At 32.2% G+C, this 27,476-nt stretch overlaps 1 protein-coding gene across 2 annotated transcripts; it reads right to left on the bottom strand.

The window, feature by feature from the left end:
- Positions 1-850: 850 nt before the first annotated feature.
- Positions 851-26,756, bottom strand: LOC129223939 (cystinosin-like). Of its 2 annotated transcripts, none has more exons than XM_054858322.1 (10): positions 26,662-26,756; positions 25,962-26,071; positions 21,102-21,180; positions 18,472-18,651; positions 17,257-17,397; positions 15,342-15,441; positions 15,143-15,262; positions 14,462-14,641; positions 5,822-5,939; positions 851-2,171 (listed from the first exon to the last, which is right to left on the bottom strand). In XM_054858322.1, exons 2-10 carry the CDS (start codon positions 26,029-26,031, stop codon positions 2,023-2,025), a joined length of 1,137 nt encoding a protein of 378 aa, XP_054714297.1. In that variant the 5' UTR covers positions 26,032-26,071; positions 26,662-26,756; the 3' UTR covers positions 851-2,022. The 2 variants fall into 2 exon arrangements, with proteins under 2 accessions (XP_054714297.1, XP_054714296.1); XM_054858321.1 differs by lacking the exon at positions 26,662-26,756 and adding an exon at positions 26,404-26,581.
- Between the last annotated feature and the right edge of the window lie 720 nt (positions 26,757-27,476).

Here is a 27,476-nt window from a genome sequence, read left to right as displayed (position 1 = left end):
ATTGAAGGGGATAATGTGGCCACTACGCATTTTTTGGGTAAATTCTTTCAAAAATTCTTTCTGAGTGAGTCCACATGCCTGACATATCTTCTTTTATGACTAAAATAAAATTAAATACATAATTCTTTTTAGTTTTTCTATCTTTACACGTCAAGAGGTAGTATAAGTTTTTCTTTCAAAGACCAATGGCTACCGTTTGGCTGGTTAGCAGTCGGCACTGCTTATAGCATTTGGAATTCCAACCGGCTATGTAAGGAGGAAGTTACAGGTAACACTAGAGTGAATAGCCATTTTTTTATGCTACAACAATTACTATGGCCCCTCCCGTCTTTCTGGATAAAAGGACCAATATTTACAGTACTTTGAGGTGAATGAGTGAATGATTAAACAAGCACTTATATAGTGTCATATAATGAAAAGTAAGCTCCATTACATATTATTATAGTTATTGAACAACGAACTATACGTATTTGTAGTGTAAATGAATTTCTGTATGTCTACCTTGCAGCAACAGAAGTACCATTTGAGCTTTGATGGAATCAAGTCATGTGTACATGATACTGGATAAGAATTTTTTTAAAAAATAATTTTAAATTACATTAAAACCTGTTAAGTTGGTCACCCTTGCAAGCTGTCCACTTTTGTGAGGCACAGAAGTAGTCCTAAATCATATGTATCAACTCCTATCAGTTTACCACCTAAGTATAGCACTGCACTGCAAATAGAGTACTTACACATATATACTGTAGTAAAGTATTCAAATTTAAGCAACCCATCATCAAGACCATTTCAACTTCTCTACTCGTAATAAAAAGTATTTCATACAAGCTAATGCATTTTTTTTTTTTTTTTTTTTTTTGGAAATGCACTTTATTTACACGTAGGATGTAACACTTATGTTGACTAGCATTGTAAACCAAAAATGAGGTAACAAATACAAAAATGCTACCTTTACACTGAAACCAAACGTGCTGAGCAAGCATAATAGATAATATTTTTAACAATAACATTTATAAATATCAACAATGAGTTATATATTCACGTTAAGCACAACATAAATATAATTTATATTAAAACCACTTTAAGAAAAAATTAAGTATTTCATGCATATTGATTGAAATTGAGGTAATATTTTACCTCTGAATGGCTTGTGAGTATTTTTCATTCATTGATTTGTGAGGGAAAAATTATCATTAAAATCAAGTGTATTATGAGCATTTAAAATAATTGCATAAAAGAGTAACAGCTAAAACAGATCTGAGTGAATGTGTTCTCCCCTTTTGTTTTTGGCGATGCCATCAAAGATCAAGACAGAAGTAAGGTTGCGTATTTATTTAATGGTTGACTATGAGTATAAATAAGCAACCAAACCAGTAACATCAGTAAATAAAGTTTAAATAAGCAATTGATTGTATACAAGTGTCTTGGAGTTTTAAAGATGCAAAAAAGTGTGTGCATTCAAAAAGTTCACTTTTTTTTTGCATTGAAAAGGGGTTTCCTTGAAATCTCGAAACATGTTAATGCAATCAATTTGCTTTATCATATTGTTGACTGCTGTTAATGTATTGCAGAAAGATGTTTATTCATTTTGAACTTTACTAGGAAAGGTAGCAATTATAAAATGCTAAAATTGAAAATGACTATGGTGCAATTTAAATTTTTACAAATTATTTGAATATCTTTCTTTAAAAAATTGTTTTGATTTCCATAATATCTTGGATCTAAAATATTTTTCAAAACATAATAGATCCCCCCCCCCCTCTCTCTCTCCTTTGGAACCATTTAAAAAATCAATTTGTTCTTGGGTTCCTTGCAATATGAGTAAATAGCTGTTACTTGTGATAAAATTAAAACGAATATAAAAATATTTTCAATCAATATCTCACATTATGCTGAGATAGCAAAACAAGTCATTGTAATAAATAAAATGTTAATATTATCAAACTAGGTGGGTTGTTAAAAAGTATATGTATCTATAGATACACACACACATAAAATTAAAAGTTAAAATTGAATATTGATTCAAGCCATCAAAGAGTTTTCCATGGAGTCTGTTCCTGGATGCTTCCTGTAAAGAATGAAGTGCTGAACCATAAAGATGACATCGAAGGTAATAGAAGCCAAACCTAGACCAAATTTAGTAAAATTTCCAACAATGGAGTACCAGTCATCTGAAAGAGATTCATAAAAACCATGAATATGCGTACAGAGTGGGTCACAAAAATAGGTCGAAAATGTAAGGGCAAGCAAAGGGGATCTGAGTATTTTATAATTTTTAGCGTGAATGCAGAAATGCAGTGTTGATGTGAGAGAGTGCTGTTTAGTACTTAAAAATAAGCATATGCCATTTGAAACTTGTAGGAAGCTCATGCTGTGAAAACTAAGAGATTGAAATATAAAAGGTGCAGGTAAACTCAGATGACTTATAATCTGGCTCTTGCCCTCTGCCAGAAAGAAAAATTTCAGAGGGGGATGTGGTTGGTTTTAGTTGTTTCTAAGACTGAACACAAAACATTTCTGCATTTGGGGGAAGGGAGTTTATTTCTAAATCCTTTTGATATGCTACTGTTTCTGTGCATCATTCACAGAACTTTTATTTGACATTGTTTATCTTCCTATAACCCCCAAAGTACCTCTAGAAACATTTCTTTTAACCATGCTTGAGAATGATAAGTGATATTTGGGTTGAGTATTGATGTTAATAAACTTAATGATTTAGACATAGGTTTTGTCTTGATGAATTTTCTCAACTGGACTTATTGCTTTGCTGATATTATTTTAAAGATATTCATAGGTAGGTTTAGAACAAAGCTCTGCAGTTTCTGACTTATTTTATATATTTATGAAGCAAATAATACTTTTTAGAACTGGACAGGTGATTTAACCACAACAGGTGGAAACTGTTTCAAGCAGGGAGCATTGAACATTCTTGATTGGGTAGAAGCAGTTCAACATTCTTGGATTATCATATCATCAAAGAGAATTTCATGACAAGAGAAAGAAAGGGATCTAATATTCTTTCTTTTACTGAACGATATTTTAAATTGAATTATCATTGCAAAGGAATAGCGAAAAAATTTTTTTAAAAGGACTTCTCAGGAAGTAATACAAAAGTATTAAGTCGAAGAAAACACAATTTGAAAAGTAATAAAAAGTAGCGAGTCATCTTTGCAATGATATACACCAACAAAAGTTTCAAAGCTTTAGCATTTAAATATTCATTTACACTTTCTAAAGTAAGTGAACATAAAATTCCATGAAAGTGTACTGATGCTGATATACAGTGCGGGAGTTAAAATTTTTCCAAGCCGGAGCAAAAACCTGAAACTGATGACTATACACATTGTCCCTAAAGTTATTATACCAAGTTTTAGCAAAACAACTGCAGAAATAAAGTGAATTGCCACTGCTCAGAAATTGCCATCCTGCCCCCCAGTTTGCTTCCCTTTAAATATGGCACTGCTGATATCATTGAGAAGGAATAGATGGAGAGAGTGCAACCCTACTATCCCGATACGGCAACAGTACCATGTGACCTGGGGAGTAATTTCGAGTTGACCGTAACCGCTGAAGAAGTTTTCATTAGCTGAAACCATGCATGATAGCAACATTTAACTGTAGAAGGAAAAATTAGATTTATAGTAATAGTGCAGTATTCTAGCATTGTAAACTGTGAGGAAAAAGCCACACCAGGAGGTCCAGTAACTTTTCCCTAGCAGGTACGAATGTTTTTTACTTCTAAATAATGAAAAAATAACCTTTATATGCATTCAACGAGTACATATTCCGCAGTTGCCTATAATTTTTAAATTTTTGTACTTATTTTACCTATAAAAGTTATAAAACATTGTATATCTTGAGTGTAAATAACATTTTAGTTCCATAAAAACACTTTTTACTTAACTAGTAATTATTTTAACGGCTCTTAAGCATTTTGTGTACATTTGCTTTGTTGGCGAGTATTTTTTCGCCAAGCTCCTGTAAACAGCAGATGCACAAGAATAAAGATTTGCTAATTTTTATGCTTCAGTTTAAATACTAGTACGCCTGCGTATGAAATCATTTCAAAACATTGATTACAATACATATGAATCCATAAATATTCAGTCAATAACAGAACACTTTAAACTATTTGTACATGCCCGTTATTTCAGGGAATAAACATCAAAATACATGAAAAATGCAGTTACATTGTATTTTAAAATCCGGAAAGAAGTGGGGAGAGGGAGTTTGAATGATAGACCTGTATTTGTATCTGTTATTAAGCAATCACGATTGCTTATTGTTCTTATTTGACCCTTTTTGGTGTCCGTGCATTTTTCAACTTGGACCAGAAGCCTCTGCAGCAGCACCACCCACCGTCCACTGCTGGCGGCGCGGCGCAGCTGCTCCGGTTTTGAGCTATCCGCTTCCCCTGGTTGGAGGTGTCTATGTCCTACACACGCGCACGCTCACACACATACACACACACGACTTTACACACATACACTCACACACGCCTACGTGCATACACACAGGTCTACACACACACAACTATGCACAAGTAACCGCCCAGGAGGAGAGGCAGACTTGGGGGGGGGGGGACAGGAGCCATTTCCAGAAACAATAACTCTGATGAGTAGGGTCCTATCTCAGTTCGTGATTGCGAAAAACATAATTTGAATTCAAAATTTTAGAATTCAAATTAATTTTCTTTTTTTTTTATTTTTATTTATTTATTTATTATTATGCGGTAAAAGAGTTGGAGCCAGAGTTGCTCCGATGTGTAGCCCCGAATTCATAATAAGCGCTGTCGCATCGTCTGAAAAATATTTAATGCCAAAAGAGTGATTGCGTGCTAAAACGCGAAAACTTCCCAGCCAAACAAATCCAGGGGTGATTGTGAGTTCATCAAATACCTGAAAGATTCAAGGCGAGAATGGGGGGGGGGGTAATCTTTGGCCCCTATTACTTAAGTGCACCTATGCCATAGTATTAAATAGTTCAATAGTCAGAGTCAAAATAGTGTGTGTACATTTGATTAAAATTTTAATGGGTTACAAAGTTACTTTTGAGCTGGTGTTATACAAAATTATCTTGACATTTGTCCATCTAAAAGGATAGGTGTCCATCTTAAGGCTCTTGCAGGTATATTTGATGAGTATTATATATTTTATATAATTTTTAAAAAATTGCGGAGGTACAGAGATAAAAGCATAACAAAGAAAAACATAACTCCGGTATTTTTGGACATGAAAATACCGGAAATGCATCCAAAAATACCGGAAATTCGGTAAAATACCGGAACACAATCACCTGACCTGGGAAACATTGGGTCCCACGCTTATTTCACTGAGACATTTGCTATGGCTTCCTCCATTAGTATTCCTTCTCAATGGCTGATATGCCTAGAAAAAATAATTTAGCTAACCCTCTACTCTTCACCATGACTCAGAGGTGACATCAAACTTCATCCTTATATTTCACTATAGGAGTGTTCTTCCTCTGTTGACCAATGTGACTTGAGTGGGGCAATATTGCTGCTTTGCATTTAGGTTGCAGGTACTGACACAAGTTAATATTTCAGTCTAAGAGAGTCACAAACTTATTTTAAATACATAAAAATTTTTAAAAACGTTTCTTTATATGTGTTAAATACATTATTCATTGACATTCTGTGCATGAATTTTTTTTTTCTACACAAAAAAATAATTTGGGCAGAAGCGGGCTAAATACATTTCATGCAACTTCAAAATAAACATAGAAAAGTTTAAACTTTTCCAAAAAACATATGACAATGAATCAAACTACAAAATAAATAAATTCAAAGAGAACCACTTACTAAAGTTATATGCAATAATAAACATTTGTCCAATACTGAAGAGTCCTCCAACAACATCAAACAGTACAGTTCCAATGCTCCAACCAGCAGTTGATTTTCTTTTATAGTTAAAAACAGCCTAAAATTCAAAATAGTGTTCATTCATTTCTGTATAGAACATGAATTAAAAGCTTTTCAAATATATTCATTTATCTTTCTTATTAAAAATTGAACGCATGAAGCTACCACCAACAAGATAAGAAGCTGTAACAAAAATCACATTTGAAACAAAGCCTTCAACTCTTGAACAGAAACTAACGGGATTCACAGATTGTTAACTCTTCACTTTGACAGAGACATTAGAGAAACCATCTCCACAGAGTATTTCTCTATAAATATATTACCAGAGCCTTTTCTTCCCAGTAAACTGCCTGCGTATTGTAAGACCCTCCTAAACCTTCTACAATCTTGCTCAAAGAAAGAACCCAACCAGTGACTACTGTAGAAAGGCAATGTTCTCAGCAAAACAAAGTACAGTAAAACCTGTCTACAACGATACTGTTGGGACCCAAAAAATATTGTCAAAAACGGTTATCGTTATAGACAGTTTGAATATTTTCACCCCTACACGCCGTGTGTATATAATATATTAAGCTTTACATAAATAAAAATTAAACTAACTTGATAATTTAATAAGAGGTAATTTAAACATTTAGTAATTTTAGATTTTTTAATTAATAGGATTAAAACTTGAAATTGTATTTATATACTACACAAAGATATTTTCGTTACTATCAGCATCAAGAACATCTTTACTCGATAAAAAGTAGGTCAACATCGACACTAGTGGCATCTTTTATTTGCTTTACTTTGGTGTTCACTTTACTTTTCCTACCTACTACTATTTTTCCTTTTTCGAAAAGAGTACCTATGGTTGACAGAAAATCCCAGACTTCCATCTGTATTTACTTGTTTTTATCCCATACCATTTAGATGCCAGTGTAATTTAGCTCAGAATGAAATCATTTTTTATCGCGTGATTCCATCAATTCTTATCTCAAATTGGGGATGCAGTTTAAAAAACATAAAAAGCGATGATAGTTAAATAAATAAGTTCTTGTGTTTTGAAGAAAAATGTGTATATTATCATTATAGACAGGTGCACCTGAAATGAGATTATCACTCTAGACAGGTTGAAAATGCATTAGATAAATGAGAATTGTGTCTGGACTAAAGGGAATATTGGGGGTAAGAGACAGGTTTATTGTTATACAGTATTGTTATACCCAGGTTTCACTGTACTAATCTAGACAGATGGTTCCTCTGACAACTTCAATAAAGGTGGTGCAGGTATCCTCATTACCCAACCTTCTGGGGAAAGAACAGTTTTAACGATCCCAAATGGCAAAATAGCTCCGAATCACACTAGTAAGTTGATTGCAATCAGAGAAGCTTTTTCTCTCTTTCTCCTACATTATCCAAAGACAACAGAAGGACTGGCCATCTTCTCCAACTCAAAATCAGTATCAGAAGTCATATGCAAAGACTAATTTAACTCAAAGCATCAACAAGGTTTCGAGACAAAGAGAAAAAAAAAACTTACACTCTCTGGTGGATTCCCGCCCATGCCGGAATGGAAGGAAATGGTGCAAACGTCCTTGCCAAAGAAGCTCGTAATTTGGATCAGACTAATTTCATCACCGCTGAAGACGCAAATGCAGTTGCCAGGCGCAACCTTTCAAGAAACCTTCTATTCCAGATCTCAACTGTCTTATGGACCTTGCAGCCATTATAGCAAGACTTTTTACTGGCCATTTCAAGGGCATCAAGATTTCTCAAGACAAGACCAGATCCTAACCCATATGCAAACACCGTCCCCAGATCCAATCAATGCCTGAACACTTTTTCAACTTTCAAGCCAACTTAGTTACTTTTTAGACTTGGCTCGCCACCGGGAACATCATATGCCACTTTCAGGCACCAAAACTCACAAAATCCATCCTCCAAATTTTTGGAAATATTTAAACTTTTCATAGACAAGACAACAACCACACATGAAGCTACAAAATTGCAGTCTCACATAATAACAAACTGGCTTTATGACTCATTAAACTATGAATTTAAAATCAGTAAATTGTTTCACTATCAATGCATAAAAACTTGAACTGAATGATAATAAAAAATATTACTAAAACAAAGATTCAAACAATAAGGACTAAGAAGATTTTTCTTTTTTTTTTTTGGTTTTAAAATAATTGCTAATAAATTTACTTCTAAGGATATTGAAATTCAAAATATGGAGTTGATATAATTTTTCAAAGGAATATTTGAAAGTAAATATAAAGCTTCATTTGTCTCTGAAAAAAAAATGATTGCAACTACATCCTGAGGTATTAAGCAAGTTCTTTTGGAAGAGCAGAACTGTACATATTGAGATGCTTAATACATAAAAATGATAGCAAGCTAAAGATACTTTATTATGTTGAAGATAAGAAAGGGCATTCCAATATTTTCTTTCAACTACAGTCGATTGAAAAAAAAATAAATAAATAAAACTACTTTACTAGCATATTATTCTGTCCTCAATCATGAATCTCGCTAAATGTTTTTTTTAATAATCCACCAACTAAATAAAACAAGCCAAAACTTCCATTGAAAAGTAGGGCTCGACCGATGGCATTTTTTGAACGATGGGCCGATGCCGATTGTTGGCCGATTGCTCAAAGATGGCCGATTGTTTTCCTTCAAATGGCCGATTGCCGATGGCCGATGGAAAAAAAAATCTAACAGAAATAAATTGATAAGACTGTCAGGAATTTAAAGGATCATTACACTTCACTTCCTTTCTACAAATAAGGAATTGTAATCACAAAAAAAAAAAAAAATCAGATTTCAACCGAAATTTTTATTTTACAATCACCCAATTTGAGCTTCACAAGTTTTTTTGGCACATCTGTACATGCACATATACTTAAGAACATATAGATGACCGAAATATTCATTTTGAGCGCATCCTTTGTTAATTATCGCAAATTCTCTTGTGATATCTTCATGCGCGTAAAATAGCGTCATTCAAAAACATTATGAAGTAGTAAGTTGAAAGCTCATACATACGTAGTATGATCTAAAAGTTCGAGGACAAGTATAAAACCTTACCCTGAATAGTTCACATTACCGAAGTACATCTATCTACAAAATAGTCACCTTGAATGACTATGCACTTCTGCCAACGTTCGTATAGCTTTTAGAATTACTCCTGAAAGACATTTATCGTAACCTCCTGTAAGGCCTCTTGCGCTGCAGCTTTTACTTCATCGTGGGGAAGAAGGCGACTATCATGTTGAGGATGCACGGTTAGATTGCTCAATACTCTGATATGACAAACAAATAACATAACGTTTTGTCGGACTTAGTTCCGTGTGACTTTTACCTGTTCCCAGCAAAAAAACAATTGCATGGACGTCGCTTTCTGCCATCAGGAGAAGATAAATGTTGGCATAAGCCTATATTTTTGGTTCTTGGAGCAATTTCGTAAAAAGATAGAATGTATTTTAATTGTTTAAAACTCACCAGTAAATTCAAACTTGTCTGTGAAATTGATTCCCAGTTTTTAAAAGATAGAATTACCCGGCGTGCGTAAAATCCTGAGTGTGAGAAATCCCCAAGTGACTAAACACCCGACATGTCAATCACTTGTTTCGCCCATCGGCGGACGTGACGTCAGGCCTCATGAGTTGAGGATCTTTCTGCTGGTAGCAGTCAAGAATGTAAATTTAAGAAATAGCAACAGTTGAAGGATTAACTGTGAGTTGCTTTCAGATGCAACAGATGTAAATTTTGACGAGGTCACGTCATTGCTAGGGGGTAACTGAGATGGTTTAAATAGAAAGTCAATCAATCAATCGATCTCTTATGATTTGCTTCCGTTCTGCAGACGGTGTGTTTTGATTTGAGCATGTAGATTGAGTTATCCACGCAGAGGACGTGGAGGTTTTCAGATATGCAGTAACAAGATTCGATAGCCTGCTAACAGTGCAGGATGTTCTAAAACAGTGCCCTACAAGTAACGAAGGAGTTTCTTTTAAGGAATATAAATTTGAAGAGTTGATGTTTTTTAAGTATTAGGCCTAACAGGGCCGGAAGGTTCGTCTGGCATATATTAGATTTCGGAGCCGGTCAGACTGGATTGAATCCACTATATGGTGAGCTGCCTCTGCTAGTGGAAGGTTCCTGTTTTGCTTGAAGCTGGGCAAATAATTTCCTGTGCTGCTGTTTTTGTGGCATGGGTGTGCCTGGGATTGATTGATCATGGATTTATGGTCTGCCTCTACGAGTGGACGTTTTTTCAACTATTTTGAACATCCGACAGATGGATGTTGCCTTCATTGTTATGTGTACCAAGTTTAAAGTATGGACTTCCAGTGGTATGATTATTTGCACATAGACATTTGCACATAGACATTTTTTAGTCATCAAATTAAACAAAAAAGGTAACAGATAAATTACAATATTAAATCATAATAGGAATATTTTTATACTTATTCAAAATTTATGAAGAGAAAAGTTTGCATTTTTCATAAAAGCTATGACAGTGACATAAATTTTACGGAAAAAAGAAATAGCCATGAAAAGAGCGAGGTTCTTAAAACGCAGCTACAATAAACAAACTCAATATTTACACCAAATTAATAACTGAACGCATATACTACTTGATCTGATGTTTGCACATGTAATATTGAACAATTTTATTGTTTAATCTTTTATGAAGAACTACAAACAAGCTCTAATTGAATTTTTCAATTTAACAATAATTTTCTGAAATTTAAAAAATTGCATAGTAAAAAATTCTTGAAACTTTTCTATAACATATTATTAAAAATATGATGAAAACGAAAATAACTTATTCATTGATTTTATATAAATACATAAAAATAGTTACTTACAACAGAAAAAAAATCGATCGCTATTAATGATGCAAAAAAGATGGCGCATTATGAAATATAGGTGAAACAAGTATAAGAAATACTCAAAATGACATTTCTTGATCAATATAATTAATCGCTAAATATTTAAGAAATACTTGAAGCGACGAGGGTGGGTTAGGAGGGTCACCCTCTGATTTTGGAGTAACTCACAACATTAAACTTCGGCCCCAACTTAGGCTTCATTTTTTTAATACAGAACCGCTACCACCAACGCCTCGGAAGAGTTTCTGAATCTACTTCAGCACTTCTGAAGAAAAAATTCAAAAGTTCCTTTGATTTCCGAATTATGTCACCACTCAAAACGTCTTTAACCAATTTCTTACATTAATGCTCTAAATTCTTCCTAAGCAATAGATAAAGCTTGAAAAAAAAAGAAATCTCTAATTTTGTGAATGGTGTTAGTTTCAAACAACTCAGAAGTACAACTAGAATTTAATTTCAGAAATTGAGGGAGTGGGAGGAGGGGCACGCAAGTGTTCTCGGAAATACAAAAATAGTCGTAAAAAATAGAGTTCAAAATAATCATAAACATTGAGCAGAAAAACCGTTTTAAAACTTACACCTGAGTTTGTTTTGATGTGCAGTGGCGGATTTAAAATATAGCAAGTCTTGCAATTGCACGAGAGGCCTCATAACCATAGGGGCACCGTAGGAGTTACAAAAATGGTTATGATAAATGTTTTACAACTTCTGTGATAGAGAAATAGGGCCCCAACATGTATTTCGACGGGCCGCAAACTTGTAGCTTCGCAGAAGCGATACATAAAAGAATGCATTACTGTGACTCATATTACAAATATCGATAAATTACCATCGGTTTAACGGAAATCTAGCAAAATGAAACAAAACCGGTTTTTACATCTCATATTTGTTTCCATAGTCTCCAATTCTGCAATATATCACCAAATGATCGTCAGTCTGAGACGCTATATTAGTGTTGCATTGAAATAAGTACTGTTTGATATTTTAAACCGCGACCTTCCTTGAATTTGCGCATGCGTCAGGTCGCTTCCTATTTTACCAAAATAGGGGGAATATATTGATAAGAGAGATAACGAATGTGGGGGGATTTATTTATTTTTTGTTTTGTTTCGTTTTGTTTCCCGTTGAATTCGTTTATCAGAAGTGTTGGTTTTGAGTGGAGGCTTTTTTTTTTTTAAGTTATTCTCCTTTCTTATCAGTAAAGCAGAAATGCTGCCATGGTGCGTTTTCTTAATCAAACTCTCTTTCCCCTTTTTAAAATAGAACCGTTCAACGGTGCTAGTCACGGCTTTCGAGGTCGGACATTACAGTCGGACCTCCATATATCGAAGTAGCAAATTGCCTTGAAAAAATTCGATATATAGAAATTTCGATATATGGAAACGATCTTATTTTATCATAAAAGTATTCTAAAACATTAAAATAAAAACACTAATTTTCGTGTATGGAACCCAATTTATAATTTATATGAGCGTTGAATTAAATGAAAGTTAATGATTAAAAAATTAAAAGAAATTATATTTTTACGCCAACCATACATCTTCATATTCTTCGGCAATTCAATTTTATCGCAACATTAGGGGATTTTCGTTTTAACAATGTGATCGAGAGAAAAGTAAAAAATCAATCAAAAAGTCCACTTCAAACTGATTTTACAGTGTTACTGGTTACAGCTAAGATTTGAAATAAACTTGAGGGCATTTAAGAACTTCAGAACGGAACAACGACTTTACACACCAGGGGCGGATAAAGAAAAATCTTTTGGAGAGGGGACGTGAAATTGAATAGCCCCCCCCTCCCCCCCCCTCCCCCCGCCTTTGATGTTTCATAACGAAGTTTTAATGACTTAAATGTGCGTGTTTGTTATTGTTATTTTTTTTTAAGGATTCTTTCAGGTCAATGAATCTACTTCTAAGTACATGAATATTATGCACTAATATACTTTGAATGTGGATGGAAAACATCCTTAACGTTTGAAGCCATCTAAATACTAAACCCAATATAATGTCACCGAGATGCTAGACTATGAACGGCTTTACTTAGGAACATTATCATAATGATTATAACACGAGGGCAAGGTTATTAAATAAACCAATACCTCACTTGAATTTTTTAAAAATAATTTATAAAGAAAATCATAACTTTACAACATATACGTTTTACTGAATAATTCATTAACTTTTTTTGTGTGAATTTCAAAACAGTTGCTGATTTGTTCTTAAAGCCATGATACAGTTGAGATAACATATTGATACTACCTGTCGTTTCCATTAAAAATTATTGTTTTTCCAATTTTTCCAAGAAACTACCATATGATTTCTTTCATTTTGCATTTTTCATAAGCTGAAAAAGAAATCTATAATTTTGCAAATAGGTTCCTGAATCAAAATGACTTTTAAATAGGGCCTATTTAACAACATTTAAAAAAAAAAAGGTGTTAATTATTGATTCTATCAAAGAAGAATTAGAGGACGAATTGCGATAATACGGTCCTTTGAATTCGAAACCAGTGAGTTAAATGTATTCTGCAACTCAGAGCCTCTGACATAATACTTCTTTAGCAAACAAAAACGCTTTTATTCAAAATATACTGTGAGTATTTTGTGTTCTTTTAAATTAACTACGTAAAAAATGCAAAAGAAAGACAATTAAAAGGTAATAAATAAAATAGTGAAATTAATTAATTCTTTTTGGGGGGGCAGGGTCCCCTGGGCCCCCTCTAAAATCCGCTACTGCTGCACACCCTTCAACCCCAGATTTCTTATGAGTTCCGTAGCAACCTTTAGTGAACGTAATTTTCTCCTCTAATCTTCATTTTTCATGAGACAAACAGTCTAAAGTGGGGAAAAAATCTACGAATGTCTCGAAATTTTTTTCCATATATAGAGATTTTTTCGATATATAGAAACAATTTTTCTATGTAATGAACATAGAAATTTGCTGGAATTTCGAAATATAGAAAATTTGATATGTAGAAGTATGATATATGGAGGTTTGACTGTAATTAATAGCCACAAAAAATGAGTAAATAGGCTCTTTAGAACACCCGATCGAAAACACAAAGGGAAGTGCACAACTGGAACGTACGCACACCCCACATGCGAAAATATAGCCTTCTACAGTTTACCATTTTTGAGTTATGACTTATGAGAGATACATACGTACTTCCAGTCGCAAGAAACAACGCAATAATTAACTTGTTTGGTACCTGAATGCAGTGTTAAAAACTCCTTCAGTGGTGCCAAAAATAGAAATTCATACTGAAGTTTAAGTAAACAATTTTATACGAAAACAATAACTCCCTTTACTTTGTATTGAAAAGTAAAACAACCAAGGTCCTTTTTTTTCTTTCAAAAACATTGTCCAATTCCATCGGTTTTGCGATGTTTTTTAAGGCCGATGGGCCGATTTTTTCCTGCAAGTTAGCATCGGCCGCCGATGCCGATGGCTAAATTGTTGAACCATCGGCGCCGATGCATTGGTCGAGTCCTATTGAAAAGTAACACAATCTGTCAACTTTGCAAAGCAAGGAAAATAGCAATTTTTGAACTTTTGTCCTTCCGGCTCAGAGATACAGATATTACAAGCATAAGTATTAGTTAAGAAGAGTAGACAATATTTTTTAAATAAAATATACATTATTTTGTTAGTTTAATGTAAACTAAACAACATAAGTTTAATTTATCAAAAGTACCTGTGGTATATATTTTGTGAGTGTAACTCCAAGTTTCACATATGAAAAAAAGTACAAGAATGTAAGCCAGGGTGTGTATTTATTAACATCAAGTGCAGTTAGAAGAAGAAAAACTGCAGCAGTAGACCAAACAAGAGCTAGAGCAGCAACAGTTGTTTTTGAAATTAGCTGATCTCCTCTCTATAAAAAAAGAACAATAACAATGAAACATTTGTCAACATTTAAAATACACGGAAAAGATTTTAAAAAATGGTACTACATTAGATCAGTTAAAGAATATACAAGTTAAACTTAATTTCTTAACACAATGGTATTGAAATCAATCTTGTAATTGGGACATAACATATTTAAAAGATGACAAATTTAAAATCTTAAAAATAAAAAAAAAAAATTCTTATGGGGCTTTATGTGGCAACTTTAACATTTAGAGAAAAGTAAAATTATTTGCTTCATGTTTGGCTTTGGTTACAGAAACTGAGATGGGCATAGTAGGCCTTGGACAACGTGGGCTGTAGCTAAGTTTAGTTTTAAAATTGGCCTAGATTTAAATTTACTAAATAAAATCATATCTATGTTATTGTATGATTTATTTAAATATAAAATGTAAGTCATTCAATGATTACACAAATGTCTTTTCCCTCACAAATGATTGTTCCCAATCTGATTCAAACTGTTTCTTACCTCATAAATAAAACATTGCCCGATGCATACAGCTGTAGCAAAGGTGGCATGTACAGCGAATACAACATCATTTATTTCGACAGGAATGACTCCAGTTGGATTGATGGAATGATATTCTAACTGTAAAAGAATGAGAAAGTGTAAATTTAGTAGAAAGATATGCAGCATAGAGCAAAGGAAGTTAATTTGCTGTTACTACCTGCACTTCTCGGACAAACTTTAAACCAATGTTGAAAACAGAGTAAGCAATAAAACCAGTCAAATTGAGTCCCAAAAAGTCAAAATTCAATCCAACAACACTAGAGGAAAGTAACAGTAGATTTATCAATTGCTTAATTTTCATTTAAAAAGAAAATTTCATGTTCTATTAAGAATGGGAAAAGGTCATGAACTAAAACAAAGGTGCTATAACTAAGGTTTGAAAAAGTGGATGAAAAAAATTTATTATTTCAAAAAAAAAGTTATTTTACAGATGCATATAATCTATTGATAACTGTAGCTTGATAATCTATGTGTGCTAAATATGTTTAACGCATTTTTAGAATGTTTAAAATCTCTACTAATAATAAAGCTGAAAGTCTGTCTGGATCTCTGTGAGGCGCAAAGTGCCTAGACCGTTCGGCCGATTTTTATGAAATTTGGTACAAAGTTAGTTTGTAGCATGGGGGTGTGCACCTCAAAGAGATTTTTCGAAAATTCGATTTCGTTCTTTTTCTATTCCAGTTTTAAGAAAATTTTACCGAGCAAATCATCACAACATGGTTTACGGTTCCACGTTATGATAAATTACGAAATTATCATAACGTGGAACCGTAACATGGGCATGGGCAAGCGAATGAATATAGCAAATTGGTGTGAGAATCATTATCCAATATTTGTAAAGATAGAGGCAAACCAAATGACCTTTTCATTTTCTACTACGGGTAAAGCCGTGTGGGTACCACTAGTTTTAAATATATGCCAAAAATTTAAATTTAAACATTTTTTCAGTTGTCTGTATGCCTATACCTGATGTAATACATAAGTTATCATTTGCCTCATTGCGATGGAAAGTAAAAAGTGACTCACAGAAGGAAATGGGCGTATTTTAGTGAGGAGCCGAAGGGGCCTTTTAAAATAAGTTTAAAACCACTCTTTTTGAAGAAGAATTTTAATATTTTAAAAGTTCTAATTAAATTTTAATATTTTAAATATTTTAGGGGGGTTCTTCTCCTACTTCCTTTCCTTCCCAACCCTTGTTCACTACCTGCAGTGGACACCTGCGGCAGGTGACAAAATGCTTTTACCCCTGGATGTCCTCAGGCCATCCTTGATGTCCCGCCAATTAGATTCGGTTTGGAGGGGTGTGACAGGGCGGAATGGCTTTTCCTAGATGTCCTGTATCCAACAGTACCAGTGTTGACCTGGGTAGACATTTACAGCCCAGAAGAGTTAGGGTTACAGGATGCACACAGGTTTTAACAATATTGATTTGGAAATTTTTTATGATATTAGATTTGGGCTCCTCCAGAAAGAAATTCCTACTTGTTCCCACAGATTGAAATAAAACCAAGAAAAGAACCAAATTCGCAGGGAACTTAGATGAATTTATTTTCTGAGAATAAGATGAAGTTAGCCAGATTGTTATAGGAATCAGACAGAGGATAGAACTGATATGATACATGAGGCTGATGCTTGCCTTGGCAGGCCTTGATGCTGAGCCGCCTTCTACAAATCGTAAAATGATGAATGCATGGAAAGTGTTCAAACGTGGAGTACTACACTACTCCAATGACTTTAAAAAAAAACACTGATTAATAGTAATTTGTAAATGGGCTTCTGACAAATTTAAGAAAATCAATAATTAAAAATTTTCAAAGAATGCATAATTTTTATGTTTCGATGTAAAGATGAAATAGATAAATATGAGTTTTTTTATTGCATTTGAAACTCACGGTATGTGGTTCAAGCAGGGTAATTTATGTAATTTTGTCATTGGTTTAGCGTTATAAACTGGTGGCGGGTGTTAAAATCATTCTTTCCAAAAATGTTCACATTAACTTGAAAATACTGTATAGACAGACAAATATGCAAGAAATCTTTATAACAGCTATTAATTAAAAATAATAAAATACCTTTTTCTGCGGTAGTTGTCAATTATTTGTGGATAAAAAGAAATAGACCAGCAAATGAAGTACAGCCACCCAATGATATCACTAACAATCACCCAGCCATGTTTCTTATAAACACCAACTCTCACAAATGCATCTTTGGTACTAAGGAAGAGTGTTTAAAACAGGGTCAGAGTCACATAAAACAAGTATATGATGATTGATAAGAATGTAAACTAATATCATAAACATAAAGATTGAAAACAAACAAATAAAATCAATGTCAACAGAAAGTTTAAGAACAGAATTCATACTCTTTGCTTAAAATTTTCACAGGTCCAAAAAATAAAGATTCAACAGTGAATTTTGAATCAACTGGGAAAGGCATTCTATATAAGAAAATTACTATCTATCATTATAATGGATGATAAAGTTTACATTCTTCTTTCCCAATTGGATTATTTAATATGGAAATATTATGAATTCAAAATTAAATAACATAAATATATATAAAAATTACACATTAAATTTATTATAAATTGCACCTGTCAGCTATTTCAGAAGACACGTCGCCTCAAAATAGGTAAGAGAAGGAGAAGAGGACGTGGGCCATAAAAATTACGAGTTTAGCGACATTTTGGTGATACATATGTTTGTTTTCTTTTGTTTTTTAATAAATTTTTTGACCGTATGCAGCCAAAAAAAAAAAAAAAAACAATATAGTGTGTTTCCCTTTTAAAAGCATGCATTTAGTCTGCTCCCTCTTCTTTGCACTAGCTTTATGCCAAACAAGAAGAACATATCGCACTCCGGCAAGGAAAGTGACACAACTCAAAAAACAGAATTTGAGAAAATCAAGGTTTTACGCAATTGCAGATTTTAGTGATTTCGTCTTAAATATTACAATATGTATAAAAACATTATGATGCGATGTTTACTGGTTAGTTTTCCTTGTCTAAATAAAAATGCATGCTTAAAAAGTTCGAAAAATTTTCTTCTAAATTAAGACAATTTAATGATGTTTCAATATTGATAATATTGTTTTTATGCGACCGCGCACCACGTATGTAAGTTAACTTTCTGCAAGTTTTGTTTCAAAGAAAGAGCATTTAATGTAGGTTTCAAATCAGTAGCTAGCAGGTTTTTCTAAAATTTTGAGTAGTGTCAATTTTTTCATAGAGGTGGGATATAACAAATTGCAAAACACTACACAGAACCAGGGAAAAAATGATAACCTACCCAACAACAGGTGGTGAAGCTTTTACGAGAACTGTGGTGTGCCCAGCATCTTTAGGCTGCACATTATATGTGAAGTTGGCTGTTGAATTTTCTTCAATAACCTTGTCATTTGGCAATGGAAATAAATTATTTCCGTCCGAGTAGTTAAAATAAATAGTTATATTTTCAGGAGCTGGAACACTAAAAATAAATAAATAAATTAGTATTATGAGCATAAGGCGAGAGACTTGTTAATAACTTTTGAGTGAAGGAGAAATTCTCCAAGTTTTACATGCAGAGATCAAATTTTGGTTAAGGGGCAAAAGTAACAATAATACTTGATCATTTTACTAATTCAAGTATTCCTACAGACAATCTAACAAAAAATGTTCTTCATATTTTTAACATTTTTCTTTATATTTATTCTACTAAAATGGTAAATACTTTAAAAGTTAATAAATGTGTCATATTTCAATTAAACTTAGATGCTATTTTCAGTAAATTGGTATAAAGGAGAATACCAAGAATACTTTTAAATATAAATTGGAGTTAACAATTGTAGCCCTATTTTCAGTACCTTGAGCTGCTTAAAATTAACTGTTAAGATATTTCGGCAGTTTTGTATTTACATATATTCAGTTTTCTATTATGTAATTCAATCTGAATTAAATCATCAAATAAAATTTAGCCATTCAAACACTGCTTCTAAACTTTTCATTATTATTTAATATACATATTGACTCCAAAAATAAAAAAAATTGAAGAATTTTTGCACTATGTAGCAAAAATGGAGTAAACAGACTTGCTAAATTTTGAAAATGCTCAAAACTTTTACGTGAACACACTATTTCATCCGATAGGAGGTTTGTTCAAATTAAATTAAGGTAGCAGAAAAATAAGAATGATGCGAAAATATGAGACTAAAGGGTAGATAAAGCTAAAATATTTATTAATTAAATTAACCAATGTAATTGTCCACATTTTAAGTAAGAAAGACTAAAAAATCCTGAATTTGAGGAAATCTTAACATTTCCTAACTTTTGCTTAATTTTACTTTCAAAACTCAATATCATATCTCCTTTAAAAACATCTATAATTTTTTAGCTCAATTTTGCTTTTTAAAATCCTTCAACTTCAGCTAAAAAATCATTGCAATTTTTGACAGGTTGTGAAAAGTGCAAGTTCTCTACTATTGAATATGAAATGCACAAAGAATTTAAAATAATGGCAAACATAAAATTAATGATGTTCAAAGAGTAGAATCGCATATGACAGAAAAATGGGTCAGTTTTGTGGAGGTGGATGCACTTAGATTTTGAAAAAGGAAAAAAATTGGGATTGATACATTAAAATTGGTTAGAATGCGAAACTTCTATGAGTAACCCGTAAAGTCAGCAGGTATGAAAAGGGATTAGTTTCTCATTTATTTTCAAGAAACTATCATAAAAACAAGAATTTAAAATTTTTTTAAAGGACCCATCAGAAAAAAAAAATATTCATTCTGCATTTTTGCTGTATTCAGCAAAGTAAAATTCAAGGATTTTCAAGAAAGGTGTCAGCTTTGTAATTGATAAATTATCAATCTTATAATCTCTATCAGTGATCTTTTCCTCAGATTACATTTGAAGCAGTGAGAAGCAAAGGGATGTAAGTGCCAAAATTAAAAATTTGATGATAATCAGCACAAATGGTAGGTGAACCCCTTCTCTGTCATGGGGCCAGAAATAGTACCAGTAGCCCCTGGTAGATGCTACTATACAGCATGGTTTAGAAAACTTTTCAATGAAATCCTATCTATCACTGCAACTTTAAACGTATTTTACTCAAAACTTGAAAATGTCCACTTACATCCCTTTGCTTCTCACTGCCTCATTTGACTCATGACTTTGGAACAGTTTTCTCATTGTGTTAAAGAGAAAACATGCTACAAGTTGTCACACAAAAATTTTTGAAGTTTAACCTATGGTGTTAGAGCAAAACCCTGATAGTTGAGATGACAAGTACTAATCATGCAGAAACAAAACAAGCTACAATTGAATTTAAGAGCCGAGCATTCTCTTAAGATCCTCTTTCTTTAAAATAGTCAAAAGAGAAATATAAACATACACGCTTCATACCATTTTGCATCATTTTTACATTTAAAGGAAAATGAAGGAACTACTAATTGTTTAGTGTTACAATGTAATAACAAAATATTTAAAACTGCAACATACGCTCCAGGAATATGAAGAATGGTAACCAGCATAAATTTCAGATAGCCACTAAATGTTTTAACTTCACCGTGACACATAAATAACATAAATAAGCATTCAAATAAAAGTGATAAAGTAAAAGTTAATAACAGTTAGTTCAAAAAATTCTAAGTAAAAGGTTACCAGAGAGATCTTGTTTAAGATCTATTGTATTACTTTCAGTGATTTCTAGCAAGTGAAAAGGAAAATATCAACAATGATTTTTCAATTTTTAACATAATGCAAGTAGAAATCTTTCGTATGATTGAAACATGTACAATTTATTTCTTATTTTAAGTTCACTACATAAATATACATAACTAATGTTTAAAATAATTGCATTAAAACAAACATAAATGCTTAAAATAAATGTATTTAAATAAACATACATAAATAGTGTTTAAAAAAATTGCAGCTTACTGAAGGTTAACAGTGAATGAGCCATTTTCATGCACTCCAAACGTCAAATCCTTCGGTAATACAGTTAATACAGGTTTCACTGCAAAATAAAATATCATTGACTGTAGCATTAAATATGCCAAAATCAGATTTTTAAATACCATACACAAGGTTGTCACCAAAGGTATTTAAAATAATACAAGTGGAATAGTCTTTGGTATTATTTTCAGGGGTCTGTCCAGGATTTTTTACAGGGTCAATTTTTTGTGGAAAATCAAATAATTTTGTGAAAAATGAATTAATTTTGTGAAAAGTTAAATAATTTTGCAAAAAAAAAAAAGTTAAAAGAAAATTTTAGAATTTATAGGTGTCACAAACTGCATCATTTAAACTTAAAGTTGAGTGTTTTCCTCTTCTATGTTGAGAATATCATTCTGGGAAACTTTTAGATATTTGTAATGGGAAGGGAAAACGGAAAAGTTGGCATCGCTCTCTCAAGTATCAATATTTATCTACAATTCTACATTACGTAAAATTATATGAGAAATATTTCTGTACACTATTTAAAATAATTTTAACAAAAAAAAAAAAATCAGACAAGGATTCAGCATTGTACTTTTTGACCCAAGACACACTTCAAAATCACAGAATTTTGTTTAAAACTTATAAATTCCATGATTTTAACAAAAGTACAAAGATATCTTACTTGTTTACCTCTTTACAAAGCGTACTAAACATCAAAAATTTGAAACATCAGATTCCAATAGCGAATACAAAGAGATTGCAATTCTCAAAGTGAAGGCATCAAGAGTATAAAAACAGCTTGTAAAAGAAATATTTTTGATAAAATTATTTTAAAATTGCATTTTAGAGTCCTATAATAAACATATCATTAATATCTGCGGACACAGTTGAAGCAAAAAAATAAATAAATAAATAAACCATCAATTCAGTATTTTTTAACTTTTGACTCATAAAAGAAAATGAAATTTTTCTTTCAAAACTTGAAACGAACGTTTTAACAAAAATAAAGAGACTTTTCATTTATTTGCATCCTAATAAAGTGAAGTTAGCTTGAAAAAAGGACAAAATAGGATTTTCACATTGGATGTTAAAAGATTGTATTTTTCAAAATGTTGACAGCTAAAGAAAATAAACGGTAACTAAAAGGGTTAATTAAAAGTTAATCATCTTTGTTAGCATCGAAAACTGAAACCCATATAATTTTCGCCCAAAATAAGTTAAACATCGCACCGCACCCATAAAAACACCTAATATTGACAAGCTAGTAAAATGATGAGAATATTTTCTAATCAAGTCATTGTTTAGGTATAACTCCACTCCAGATGCTAAGTGACAATAATTTTAAAGTTGGTAACCCTATCTGAAAAGATCATTTTTTTCCTACCCTTACTATCCCTTTGCAGTTCTAAGTTCATTTCGCTGATATATATTATTATTATTATTGTTGTTTATTAAATCATGAGCGGGAAGGAAAGTGCTTACCAACGCCTTTTCAGAAAAGTTTACCACAACACCAGACAACACCACTGCTAATCAGCTGTGATAAAACAAACAAAAAAAAAATATTTAAATCGAAACTTATCTTCAGCTGTTAATTTCTTTCCAAGAAACAAACAACAAGCATTATATTTATTTGGCAGTAGCAATTATTTATTGCTTGCAGGAGCATCACAAGAGTGACAATTTGTTTTCCTTGCAAAATTAGCAGATTTTGTAAAAGCTGATCCATCTAATTTGACTTTAAAAAAGGTTCCAAAAATTATCTGTTTTATACACGGAAATATGCTGCATTATTTTGCTTTCAGATTTGCTCCTTCAATAAACAATTTGTGAAAGATCTGTTCATGTTTATCAGAATTTTGTGAAGGGTCCGTTTTGGCTGATCCGGATTTTGTGAAAGGTCCGTTTTTGTTCATCAAATTTTTTTGAAAGGTCCGTTAACAGACCCCAACATCCTCTGGCCAGACCCCTGATTTTAAATATTCAGATTTTTAAATGCCATAAGCCAAAATCAGATTTTTAAATACCATAGGCAAGGCTGTCACCAAAGGTATTTAAAATAATACCAGTGGCATAGCAAAACCAGGGATTGAAGGCCATAATCTTCCATGAAGCACTAAAACTATGCATATTCTTATATGTAAACAGTGTGTCCCTGTTTAACCTCAAAAACCTTTTCACAACTTAGTCTGGAACACATCTTTTAATTGCTATAAGGATCAAAAAAAGATGCAGAGTTAAGATATGAAAAATCTCTAAGTTGATTCTTTACTTTTCTTGTTCCCATTGATTTTAGTGAAATAATTTGCACTAAAAAATTACATTAACACAAAAAATTTGAAATATTTGCTGCTAAAATTCAAGGAGATATTAAGAGTTCAAAATTATTAGGAAACAAGCAGAAGAGGAGATTAGAGAAGATTGAAATGTTCTCAAAGTAAAAAAACAAAATACAATGAAATTCTGTTACAACAAACTTCAAGGGATTGGAAATTTTGTTCTAATGGAATTCAAATAATGAAATGGCTATTAAATCGGTACTGAAAATGTGTTTCTTTCAAATGGAAATTTAGTTCTATTGGTATTCATTGTAACAAGATTTCACTGTAATATTGAAAAATAAATGCCCACAAGAAATGGAAACGTTTCGCAGAATTAGAAAAGCAAAGTGCAAAAATATCATTCTTCCTGGAGGTGCTTCAATATGAAAGAACAAAATTAGTAGAATAAAAACATATTTTATCTCTTTAGTGTATAAGATAGGCACTGCCGGATCTAAGAATTTTCCAAGGTGGGGCAAAACCCCAAAATGCCCCCCCCCCCCCAACACATCCATCCATCTCGCTTTAGATTTTTCTACCAAGTCAAGTTGTTTTTGTTCGCTTCCCGAACATCCCTCTCCCCCTCCATTTCATCAAATGCTCTATGGTAAAAATTGTTCAAAACGCTTCAAAAGAAATGGTGTAGAGATTCAGAAAATAAGTAACAAAAGAGTAATGTTCTGGGCATTTGGACAAGTCATATTTTATTTTCTTGATAAGAGGTAAAATGAAAGTACTCTTCAAGGAATTTCAAAAACTTAAATAATTTTCAAAGACTCTAGAACAGTTGAAATTATATACAGCAATTTATTTGCAGTTTCCAGAAGTTGATTGTACATATTTACAAAATGATTATAACTTTATAAGACACACCTGTTTTAAGTTACTGTTTTAAGTTAAAAATAAATGTAACAAAATATTGCTCAAAACAAATAATTTTTCTTCAATCACAAGTAGTGCTGAAAATGAAATAGAATAAAGTAAGTGATATATTTCTTTCTCATGATTAAGATATAACCAGTATGCAATAGAAGAAAGATAAATTGCATTTTTTACGCAGGATGTATCAAGGAGCTGAATTTGGCACTTCTTGGTAACCAGATACTAGCCTAATCAGAAACTAGGGGCCTGGCCCTTAGGGATTGATTCCCTGGCCCAAATCAGAATAGTGTAAGTTTTATATGAGTTTTGGAGGGAGGAGGGCAAGTATACCAGACTAACATAGGGCCTGTCTTAGCCCTGAATTGAATTGGGAAAAAAGAGCAGGAAGTCCCAATAAGAGTCTAAATCACAAGTATTCTTTGCAGCTAATCAGAACTGGAATTGCTTTTCAGTATTTCTCTCAGTTGCAAACAGGGATGAGTGGGGACGAGCACTGAATAGTCGTTTAAAGAAAGAAATCGTTTTCTATGTTATCTTTCCATAAATTAGTAAAAGCGCGGCTTAATTTTTTTCACTTTTAGAAAGTCAAGCTAACACGATTACAATACAAGGGGGAAATTATGGATTATTTTACTTAGAATACAGTTACGATTACGCATGAAAATCCTGATTATGATTTTGATTACGATTACAAGAGTATCCTATTGACAGCTTACAATTATGATTATACAAAAACGTAATTCATTATTCAGATTACGATTACGTAATTGGCGATTACTCCAAGCCTGGTGACCATACCTACAGTTACATCCGCAACACAATAAACACTTTTTAAATTAAAAGAAAAAGTAAAATAGTCGATTATATATAGTATGATATATCATATTATATACATTTTTTTATATATATTCAAATATATGGCAATAAAATGACTAAGTTTACAATTCTGGGAATAAAATGCCAATACATAGTTAAAAACATAAGACCCATGCAAATCGATTGGGGAAAATATGAAATAATAGTTAAATACAAACTAATAAATAAACTGTTAATATAATCATTAAACCCAAGTTTAATAAAGGTAAATTATGGTGCAGGAACATTAAGGGTTCTTACAGAGTCTTTATCAATGGCATAACATGTTACCATGATTTTCAGGAGAGAAATTTATTATCAATTTTTGCACTTTAGCAGATAAACATGCATCAAATCAGCCACTTACTATATTATATTAATTTGCTTTTACTTTTTTGATTAATCCTTTTATTTTTTATTTATTTCAAAAAAATTATACTTTATGTAGGTAAATTTAGGATGTTAAATGGAAGCACATTAACATTTCAAAAAACAGATACTAGATGAGAATTTTGTTTAAAATTAGCATGAAATAAAATAGATTTTAATTTATTTTTAAAAACCATCAGATATTCTGTATTGGCCAAATATTTGGTTTGAATTTTAACCGAATATTTGGTATTTTTCAAAATATGCTATTTTGTGTACCCCATGTTACTTTGAAATTCACGATATACATAAAAGATTTCACAATTAGAGGGATAATAGTAGTACCACTCAATGAGTTAATTTTAAATTTTTCATCAGAAATACATTAATCATTTTTACTAAATTAAAAATGAAAGTATAACCTACTAACCTGCAAGAGACGAGATGACAGAAAAACCGAGTATAAACAAAATATGCACCACAAGAGACTGGAAATTCATGATTAATTTGGAGATTCTAACAACTTTGTAACAAGAAAATCTAGAAAACGGTACAAAGAATGAATGACCCTAGCCAAAAAATATTATTTATATTAAGTACGAAGCACTAAAAAGAAAAACTCTAACTATTACTGAAATAGAAGAGTGATGTCATATATAAATTATAAAATGAACACGTTTAAAAAAGAAAAAGCAATTACGAATTTTTTTGCAGGGAACAAAATTATCATTGAAGTTATCATTTTATACAAAAAAAATCGCATATTAAAACAATGTTAAAACAAAAATTATAAAAAACTGAGAGTTGAATAATACATGCATAGTAAACTCATTGATCGGACAAAACGTCAATATTTTAAACACGGTACATACTTAATATAGCGTTGCTACAATGATAATTTATTTTTGAAAGAAAGATCAAAGGTAGTTGGACGTTTATATACTACATGTTGCGTCATTCATAAAACAATACTGTGATTTACAAAAACAAAAGGGAACATTTCTTTTATCTGTTTGGATTACTTATCATTGGCTGCGACTGCAGTGACTGACACAGACGGTTCTAATGCTGCAGTACAGCAGACGACAGTCATGTGCCCGAAATGATAGAAAAATACAAAAAAAAAGTACCTATTTAATAAATGAAGATGAGCAGTTGTATATTTGTGGAAACACAATGTTTTTTAAAATTACTCATCTTCACATCAACTCAATATGAGAAAATTATGTGACACTTGAATTCAAATTGGGGAAATAGCGATCGCATCGGTGCATTGCGATCGGCCGTGTTTCACTTGAATCCCTAAATCCCTGTTGCTTGTAAAATAGATAGCGCTCTTCTCAGCAATCTCTGAAGTACGAAAACGCAGTCCGGTCTAATGGAAAGCGCTTTATGTGAGAGCAAAATCATCTCCTTCAAACTTATACAATGCATTAGACACTATAGAATATGTATTTTCTGAATGAAAAAAGAAAAGTAATTATCAGAAATATGTAAAACTTCAATTAATATATTTCCAAAAACCCTCGAGACATATATCTAAATCAGTAGCGGATCCAGACGCAATTCTCGGAGGCCATTTGGAAAAAAAAACGATGTTTTTGAACATTTTTGAATTTTACAAATATCAATTTATCACACCTTTAACTAGAACATTCATATTGTCCCTGAAAGTGGTATTCCTGTAATCAGTACTTTGTTTTGAGGCGACTGTATGAACTAAGAGGAAGTCGATATGAACCATCCGTAAGTATATTAACTCCGAAGTAAAGGGGGTTCGGGGGGTTTTCCCCCGGAAAATTTTCAAATTTGTTGTGTTAAAAACACATTTTAGACGATCTTTGGTATTAGGGGAGAAGAGGTTCGGTGGCGCTCCCGTCTATTTTTCGAAATAGTAGATCTAAGAATGCAGTTTTGGGCGATCTTTGATGATGTTAGAGAGAGG

Source organism: Uloborus diversus, chromosome 6 (genome assembly GCF_026930045.1).
Source record: "Uloborus diversus isolate 005 chromosome 6, Udiv.v.3.1, whole genome shotgun sequence".
In the NCBI taxonomy this organism is placed as follows: Eukaryota; Metazoa; Arthropoda; class Arachnida; order Araneae; family Uloboridae; genus Uloborus; species Uloborus diversus.
This window is presented reverse-complemented; position numbering and strand designations above follow the sequence as displayed.

Coding starts and splice junctions, on each gene's coding strand:
- LOC129223939 (XM_054858322.1), bottom strand. CDS start 26,031: ATGAATTTCCAGTCTCTTGTGGTGCATATTTTGTTTATACTCGGTTTT. Junction 21,181..25,961: donor TGTCATCTCGTCTCTTGCAG/GTTAGTAGGTTA, acceptor TTTATTTTGCAG/TGAAACCTGTATTAACTGTA. Junction 15,263..15,341: donor AGTTTGTCCGAGAAGTGCAG/GTAGTAACAGCA, acceptor ATTCTTTTACAG/TTAGAATATCATTCCATCAA.